General features: G+C 31.8%; 1 protein-coding gene across 1 annotated transcript; it reads left to right on the top strand.

Annotated features, from left to right (window-relative positions):
* The first annotated feature begins 3,289 nt into the window (after positions 1-3,289).
* LOC133306422 (beta-amyrin 11-oxidase-like) lies at positions 3,290-8,920 on the top strand. The gene is made up of 8 exons (XM_061506739.1): positions 3,290-3,522; positions 3,872-4,352; positions 4,685-4,948; positions 7,997-8,086; positions 8,176-8,254; positions 8,354-8,460; positions 8,551-8,672; positions 8,821-8,920. The coding sequence occupies exons 1-8, from the start codon at positions 3,290-3,292 to the stop codon at positions 8,918-8,920; spliced, it is 1,476 nt and encodes a 491-aa protein (XP_061362723.1).
* Positions 8,921-9,914: the final 994 nt, after the last annotated feature.

The following is a 9,914-nucleotide window of genomic DNA, read 5'->3' as shown; positions in this document are numbered from 1 at the left end:
CTCCATGGTGACTTATCAGAGGATGTTTACATGGCTGTTCCTCAAGGAGTTCTCCCTCCCAATCCTAAACAAGTTTGTAAACTCCACAAATCTCTATATGGCCTCAAGCAGGCCAGCCGTCAGTGGAATGCCAAACTGACATGTGAGCTTAGAAGTCTTGGTTTTGCTCAATCAAGTGCAGATCACTCATTGTTCACCAAGGTTGCTGGTAGCTCCTTTACATGTGTTTTGGTCTATGTGGATGATATGGTCATTGCTGGAAATGATTTTGCAGAAATCTCTTTGATCAAACAGCATCTGGACAACTTGTTCAAGATTAAGGACTTAGGTCTTCTTCATTTCTTTTTAGGAATGGAAGTGGCTCGTTCAAAACGTGGCTTGGTATTAAATCAAAGAAAATATGTTCTTGAGCTGTTATCTGAGAAGGATTGCTTGGTGCCAAACCTGCCTCTTCCCCAATGGAGTCTTCACTGCGTTTAAGACAAGAAGAGGGTGACTTGCTTCATGATCCTGTTGCATACAGACGCTTAGTAGGAAGGTTATTATACCTTACCAATACAAGGCCAGGCATCTTCTTTGCTGTACAACAGCTGAGTCAGTTTGTCAGCCATCCAAGAAAGCCTCACTATAATGCAGCATGTAGAGTCCTTCGCTACCTGAAAGCTGCACCAGCAAAAGGTTTATTTTTTCCTGCACAGAGTTCCTTGATTCTGTCTAGTTTTGTTGATGCAGATTGGGCCACATGTCTTGACACCCGTAAGTCTACCACTGGGTTTTGTATATTTCTTGGAGACTCCCTCATCTCTTGGAAATCTAAGAAGCAAAGCACGATTTCCAGGTCTTCAGCAGAAGCAGAATATCGCGCTCTTGCAACTGTTACTTGTGAGCTTCAATGGCTTTCCTATCTCCTCCATGATCTTCAAGTTCCTATGACTAAAGCTGTCAATGTTTACTGTGATAACTTGGCTGCAATACATCTAGCTCATAATCGCTCTTTTCATGAGCGTAGCAAACACATAGAACTTGATTGCCATGTCACTAGAGAGAAAATTGTGGCTGGCTTGATTCATTTGCTGCCTATACCCACTGCCAAACAACTTGCTGATGTGTTTACAAAAGCTCTCCAACCTGCTTCCTTTCACGATTTTATCTTCAAGTTGGGGCTTCTTGACATCCACCTTCCAACTTGAGGGGGGGGGGTGATATAGAATATATTTTATTCTATTGTAATTACATTATTAGCCTTATAGTTTATTTAACTAATAGTCAGTTAGCTAGAGTTAGTTTCTGAGTTAGTTTTGGTTAGTTTGGTTTGCACCTAACCACACGGTTTACTTTCTGTCTTTTATGTTTGGTAGCTAGATGATATATATATCACATCTGTAATAGGCTATTGTTACTGTTCACTATTATTGTTTTCTTTCTTTGATAATGAAAGTACCTTTCCATTTATCTTGTTCCAAGATCATTCTTAACTAGTCCTTTATTATAAATGCTAAACCTAGTATAAAGTAAAGATGCCTTATAATGCAATGGGAATAAAACATTAATGAGTCAAAAAAGAGAAAATATCAATATTAATATTTTTATTTCTAACTTCTATATGAATCTATTTGCAGATCTGAGACCTGCTATGAATTGCTTTGGCTATCAAAAGACAAAGTAGAAGGCCTTGGAAAGGGTGGCATTGGTGTTATCCAAATTGATGAGGCTGCTTTGCTAGAAGGGAAAACACTTAAGGAGGTCTTTGTCGGTTAAGGTTTCAAATAAGATAGAATTGAGTCTCAAGCAAAAGAAAGAAAGAGCTTTGAAAGTGTAAGGTTACTTCATGAGATAAAACAAATTATTGTTGAAGTTACCTTTAATGATATTTATTTCCATTTCACTCCAAATTTCATTCTTTTTATTGATTTTCAATTCCGTGAATTTAGCCACTAGGTGGCTGTCTTTTTTTTTTTTCAAAATAGCCACGGTCAAACCATGTTGAACATAAACAATAACTGTAGCTAAACGAAAGTTACCGCATTCAAACAAAATACGGCCAAATAAAAAAATTAATATGGTTAAAATATTGCGACGCCACAATTAGCCACGTTCACAAAAAACAATGTGGTTTCTTTTGTTAGCCATGTTTTTAAAGCAATTTAGCTACGTGTCTAAACTTCATTTTTTTGTAAGTTCTGTGAATGTTCTTCAAAAGGACACACACTTGTGTCTTTTCAGTGACTTACACAATGTCTTATCTGTAAGATTTTGTGTAAATATGAAAAGTTATTTTTTTTTTCACTTTACACATCAGCAATGTGATTAAGAAGAAAAAAAAGAAGTAACTTTTCAAATTTACATAAGATTTTACTAGTAAAACTTTGCATAAGTCGTTGAAAGGAGACAAACTAGAAGAAACCTACCTTCCGGTGTCGATATTTAAAGGACCTCCCTTCCTTGAGGAAACTACCTTTAAAACACTACAACAGGGGGAAAAAGTTTCCAATATCATGAGGTAAGCACATTGCAGAAACAAGTACGAATATTGTTATTGTTAATATTAACCGTAATTAACTCTATTACAATATTTTAAATCCCAAAATCTATTTATTAACATGTATAACGTGTTACATACTCTATGATTGAGATCAGTAATATATTACTATAAACCATTAATCATTATTATTGTTATTGTCAAAATATCTCCATAGTTGACATTATCTAAACCTGAGTTGCTTAGTAGTTCCCATTAAAAAATTCAAAGCCAATTAATTAATTATGAAAAAAGAATTCGTAGATGAGATTTTACTCGATTTGTTTGTCAGACTCGGGACCGTGCACGTTATGATAGGATCATCAGATCCAAATTTGTAACTTATCTTTTTCTTTATCATCAGATCCAAAGTTTTGCAACTGTCATCCATATAAAATTAAAGGGAAAAATGTTTATCTTTTTAAATGACATAATTTATATCTTTTCATTATCACAAAGAGGTGGGAGCCACATCTTTATTTTTTTTGTTAACTCTCTCTCCTCCTTTATCTATCTCTTTCTCTCTTTTAAGATGACATAACTTTACATCTTTTAAAATGACACACATTTTTCCCAAAATTAAACTGCAATTATATTTTATGGGCTAAAGCCTAAAAGACATTTCCGTGATGATACATTGCTAAAGTCAACTAATTACGTTAATTAAAGAAGGCTACACAACAAGATTAATCAATTAGTTAAAAAGAGAGGGATCGTTCGTACTAATAAAACAGAGAGAGGGATCAATTGAACAGCGAAAGAAATTCAAAAATGGAATTACATTGGGTTTTGATGAGTGCTATCACCATTTTGGGAAGCTACCTTTTTGTAAAGAAATTTGTAAGGAGGTTGAATGGGTGGTATTATGATCTGAAACTAAGAAACAAACAGTATCCACTGCCTCCTGGTGACATGGGATGGCCTCTAATTGGCAATCTGCTTTCCTTCTTGAAAGTTTTCAAATCTGGTCACCCTGATTCATTCATCAACAACCTTGTTTCCAAGTCTCTTTCGTTTCATTCCTATGTTTTTGAATTTTATATATATTATATATGAATTTAATATTTCTCCGACTCTCTGTTTTAGGATTTTATTGGCCGTTTGGTAGAGGAGAAATTTATTTTATCCAGGAATCTCAATTTTCAGAAATATGATTTTTACCTTCAGTTTACGATAATATTCGAAAATTAAAAATTTAGAAAAATTCAGTTTCCCAGGAATCCTAGAGAATACCGCGTACCAAAATTTTTTTTTTTTTTTCTAAACCCGAAAGAATTTCATTTTGAATTGCTGAAAATAACTTTTATCTCTTATTACATAGTTAGTCTCACCTTGCTTATATATATGTTTCAGATATGGACGAACTGGTATCTACAAGACTCACTTGTTTGGGAATCCAAGCATTATTATTTGTGAGCCTGAGATGTGCTGGCGAGTGCTGACAGATGATGAGAACTTTAGGATTGGTTATCCAAAATCAACGTTAAAGCTAGCTGGAAGTAAACCTTTGTATGATGTCTCAAGTGAACAACACAGACGTTTTCGACGCTTAGTCACTGCTCCCATTGTTGGTCATCACGCATTAGAAATGTATATAGAACGTATCGAGGACATTGTGACCCATACATTAGAAGAATTGTCCAGCATGAAACACCCGGTTGAGTTCTTGGAAGAGATGAAGAAGGTTTCTTTTAAAGTCATCATTCACATTTTCATGAGCTCCAAGAATCAAAACGTTAATATCAAAATAGGAGATTTGTTTAATGATATGTATAATGCTCTATTCTCTTTGCCCATCAACGTACCTGGTTTTGCTTTCCACCGAGCACTCAAGGTTCGGGTGCTAATTTTGATATTATTTTATCAGATGCATAATGCTCTATTCACATTTTTTTTTTTAACACTTTCTTGCAATCACTTTGTTAGTCTTAGATCAAAATTAAATTAATTGTTTTCATTTGATATTATTTTTGTAACCGTCAATTTAATTTTGATCCAACTATAAAAAAAAATTATTGTAGTTAAGAGGTTCTAAGAAAAATGAAATTCTAAATATAACTTCCCCTTTATTTTATTTTTATTATTATTATTATTACTATTATTTTGTTAAGTATAACTTTGGGTGCTAATTTCACGTTTTTGGATGGCCTTTGCGTGGTATATTAGGCACGTAAGAAGCTCGTCCAAATGGTTCAATCTGTTATGGACAAAAGGAGGTTGATGATAAAAAATGGTCAAGTGCGAGACAAGAAAGATCTTATAGACATTCTTTTGCAAATCAATGATGTGAATGGTCAGAAATTGGAGGATGAGGATATCACTGACTTACTGGTAGGGTTTCTATTTGCTGGTCGTGAAAGCACAGCAACCGGTATGACGTGGTCAATTACGTATCTTACACAGCATCCGGATATTTTGAAAAAAGCCAAGGTAATGAAGCTCAATTCAAGCACAAGTATAGTTCGTTAGTCTTAATTTTCTGAAAAGCTTTGAATAATTTTACATTATTTATTTATTTATTATCACAGTATCATCGAAAAAATTTAAATATATTTAACTATATTTCAAAAGTCATTTTTTTAATAATATGAGTATATTGTTTAATTATGATTTTTTTTATTTACTATACTATGATTTTCTGTACACTTAGAGCCCGTTTGGATCGGCTTTCGAAAAAAGTGTTTCTTATGCCTTGCTTATTTTATAAGTATTTTGTACAAAAGTTAAAGCTATTTAAATTTTCAAAAAAATATTTGTTTTTTGAATTGTGTTTTTTTTAGAAACTAAAATTTTTATCTTCCAAAAAAGTAGTTTTTGGCTTTTTTTTTATAAATTCTATTGTTTTCAAAAGCAAATATTCAAATAAACTTTTTATGAGAAATGTTTTTTTTTGTTTAAAAAAAAACTTTTGGAGAGAAAAAACCCCATCCAAACTGGCCATAAATTTAGGCACATATAAGATTTAATGCTCATTTTATTTAATTTATAATATTTTTTGGATACATTTTAATCGTAAGCAATGTCTTTGGCAATAGTACGTAACATTTCGATTTTAGTAAACAATTACAAAGTCGTTCTTCTCTTAATGCTATAGATACTATTTAAGTATGCAACAAACAAGGAACTTGTTAGCAAACAAAATATCATCAAATGTACAGCCCTTGAATCACACCAAAAGTTATCCAAAATTCAATCAACTAGTAATGAAATTATGCCAAATATGCCAATACTTCAAGGAACTTGTTAGCAAACAAAATATCATCAAATATCTATGTTTTCAATGAGATAAGAATATGGGTCTGTTTGATTGTGTTCTGATTTTTTTATTCTTAAAACTGTTTTGTAAAATAGTTATGAAAACAGTTATTTTCTATATTTTTTTCGTTTTGAAAGTTAAAAACAAAAACAGAAAACAAAAACAACTCAGCATGTTCTCTAAATTTGATTTTAAAAACAAAAAAACAGTTATAGTTTTCAAAACATTTTTTATAAAACAGGTCTTACCAAACGAGTTCTTTAATTTTTTTATTTTGAAAACTAAAAAACTGTTTTTCAAAACAGAAATCAGCCTTAAACTCTCCTGTCTATTTTATAACCGGAGCTACATAAGTTTCTACATCGAAATTATGCAACTTTTCTAGAAACAAGTTAACAAGGTTCACTTATCACAAGATGGTATGTAACTTTCACTCAATTCCCAAGGTAACGAAATTTTATGTGATAATTTCCTCTGTTTTCCGAAAAAATAAAGGAGGAAATTTTATGTGCACCCAATCAACACAACAATTATGGTCCTACGGAGTCCTTATTAACATGTAAAGGGCGATACTTAGATAGGATAGAATTCAACACAAACTATATTAAACAACTACTAGCACAAGTATAGAAATCTAACTATGTAAATGACACAATTTTTGAACTAAACTTATGCATTTTTTAACAACACACTTAGACCATAATTGCAGATTTTATGTAATAAAAAATGAGGAAGGTTATATTTACAAATTTTTTGCTTATAAACTTAATTATGTACTAAGGGTAGTACATAGACCAACTTATGTACTACCCTAATTAGTACATAGTTAAGTTTGTAAACAAAAAGTTTGTAAATATAATCTGTCCCATAAAAAATTGGTCTTAAATAAGTGATAAATTAGCCCCTAAAAATTCCGTAAAATCATAAAAAACAAGGATCAAAACAAAGTTGCAAACTATGTTGAAACTAAACAGAATAAGCAAATATATCAACCAAACTCAGTGTCAACTTTATCAATTGATCAAGATAGCTTCAATTAAAATTTTATTGTACCACTATTGTTGGCTACCTCCAGATTGCTTTTCTTCTCAAAACGTTCTAGCACAAAATCATTTTCAATATTTGTCACTGCAATAAGTCCCTCCCTAGGCCACATCTTTTGTAGACGACTTTTCAAATAATCAAAAGAAACCTTCTTACCAAGGAGCTTCACAATCTGGATTTTCCTCCACGCCCTCAGTTTGAAATTCTCTGACAGCCTGAAGTAGTAATTTCATTGACTCCCACCTCAAGCCGCACATCCAATATAGTTACAGTCAATATATTAAAGAGTAATAATTTATGTTAAGTACAATAATATTTATTTATAAATTAAAGTATAAATAGTCATAGGCTTTGATTATTCGAGGTTAAAGTTCGAAGAACACTTCAACTTGAAATTTGGTTCAATTATCTACCAACACTCCATCCGTCTGATCCTAATTTTTTTTTTAAAATATTGAAGTATATTGAATTCAAACAATGCTTGTTTGATTTCATATTTGCTAATAGCTATTATCTTGTATACTAGGTGGGTGCATACCTATAAAATTCGTCGAAATATGAATTTGTTCTTGATATTTTAAATATGGATTGATATGTTAAACAGTCGATCATATATCTATATATATTATTATCAAATTGAAGAAAGCTCATTTAAGCATACAAGTATGCACGTGACCTCTTGCAAATGAATAACATTTTTTGTGAATCATATGGAGAATAAAGTTAAAATTATCGACTGTAGTGAATGCATAATTACATTGTAGCAATGTCAATTAAATAATTGAAATCATTTGAAAAAACCATAAAATAAAGCAGTTCGGAAAATCTATTATGATGGAGAAAAACATTTAAATCCATAAATACTTTGGAAAAATACTGACAGAGCTGAAGAAAGAATTTAACACAAAAATTAAACACGCAGGTGCCAATATAGTACGCAGATTGAGCAAGACTCTGATTAATTAAAGGATAGTAAACACTAAAGTTTATTTAATTATTCTTACTAGTAGTTTTGTTATACAATTTGATATTAAAATATGTTTCCTTATTAGAAATTGTGTCTGGGTTAAATTATTCAGCTTGCTAGGAACATAAGTGTTACATGGATTGTTACTGCAAAATAATCATTCTTAATTCTTATATATAATAGGTAATCAATCTTGGTTTATATCTTGTAGGAAGAGCAGGAAGAAATCGTGAAGACAAGATCACCCTCGCAGAAACAATTAACTCTTAAGGAAATCAAGCAAATGGTTTTTCTTTCTCAGGTATATTACAAAATGACATACACTTATAATACATTGAAAAGAAAATATCAAATAAGTGAGAAGACAATGGATCTTGTTATGCTTTGCAGATAATTGATGAAATGTTGCGTCGTGCCAATATTGCCTTTTCAACTTTTCGAGCTGCAACTTCTGACGTGAACATCAATGGTTGTTCATATTTGTTAGCAACAAAATAACCTCTTTAGCTATCTTCAATTATTCAAGGAGAATAAAAACATTTATACATCATCTGTGCAATATTTTCAGGTTATATCATACCGAAAGGATGGAGAGTGTTGACTTGGGCAAGTACTATTCATATGGATCCTAAATATTACCCAAATCCTGAAGAATTTAATCCATCGAGATGGGATGTAAGTTATATTAATATATAAACAATTCTTGGACAATTTTGGACAATCTATAACCCTTTTTTTTTCTTGTGAAAATAATTATACATGCAGGATTACAATGCCCAAGCAGGAACATTCCTTCCTTTCGGAGCAGGAAGTAGGCTCTGTCCTGGACGTGACCTAGCCAAACTTGAAATTTCCATATTTCTACATTATTTCCTCCTTAATTACAAGTTAGCACTATTTCTTTGTCACTTATTTCTTTTATCGAATGGTTTAGATCCTTCACGTTACTCTATATACTAAAAATCCCTATGACGAGTTTTTCGGAATGGTTTGAAATTGTTCTTTATTATTTTTACTAACTTATTTATTTTATAGGTTGGAGCGAATAAATCCAGAATGTCCTATTACTAGTTGGCCAGTACCTAAGCATATAGACAACTGTCTCGCTAAGGTGATAAAAGTTTCCGGTGCTTAGCTGTGCAAACTGAAGTTTTTACGCCACTTGGTTGCAAATCAACCTTTGCTTTTTATCGTTACCTGAGAGACCTATAATTTACTAGTTTGCTATCATTTATTTGTTTATGCATTTGCGATCGCCCATGTTGAAAATAATAATAGTAAGTTTGGAAACATATGTGAAGCATATAATTGTTTTGTTGCATTCTATGAAGAAGGGATTCTTTCTAATTCTCCATTATGCATATTTCTAATTCTATAACAAGAGCGCTACATAGCAAGTATACGCATCCCAACCAAGGCTTTTTGACTATTACGTCTTTAACTACATTAAAAAAATACCATTTTGTCCCGGTATCAAAATATTTTACCTATCCGTCTATGTTTGACCGTTGACTGCGAATATACTCGAGTACGGACCCATATATTCGAGTTTAATAACAAATACTCGAGTATATGGGTCTGTACTCGAGTAAATATTCAACATCTGGTTTTTTTGAACATTTACTCGAGTATAGGACCTAGATACTTGGGCATTTGTTGTTTCACACAATATACTCGAGTATATGGGTCTGTACTCGAATATATTGCGTCAAATTTCCTACGAAATTTTTTCAATGCGTAGCTCTCAAAAAATTATGTGGAATAAAAATAAAGCACCTGATTCAGACACTCGAGTCAAAAGTTATGGTCTTCCAAAGTTTTACTCTAAAATTTCCATAATATTGTAATGTCAACAGGTTTTGTGATATCCACAAAACTTGTTTGATTCAAAAAATATGGTCTTCCGAAGTTTTATAGTTAAATTTTTTTCAACAAGATTTTTTGGATCAAACAAGTTTCTATAGTCATATACTCATAATATTGGACTTGACTCGTGTAAGAACCTGCACCGTTAAATTAGAGATTTAAATGATTTAATTATGAATTTAGGAAATAATTCCATAATTGACTTTGGATAAATATAGAAATATTAGAATAATTATTGAGAAGGACAAATAATGCTTAAATCG

The sequence above is a fragment of the Gastrolobium bilobum genome, unplaced genomic scaffold (assembly GCF_033153095.1).
Source record: "Gastrolobium bilobum isolate Gb01-03AN ecotype WA unplaced genomic scaffold, APGP_CSIRO_Gbil_v1 utg3108, whole genome shotgun sequence".
Classification (NCBI taxonomy): Eukaryota; Viridiplantae; Streptophyta; class Magnoliopsida; order Fabales; family Fabaceae; genus Gastrolobium; species Gastrolobium bilobum.
The sequence above is the reverse complement of the archived record's forward strand: the minus strand, read 5'-3'. Positions and strand labels throughout refer to the sequence as shown.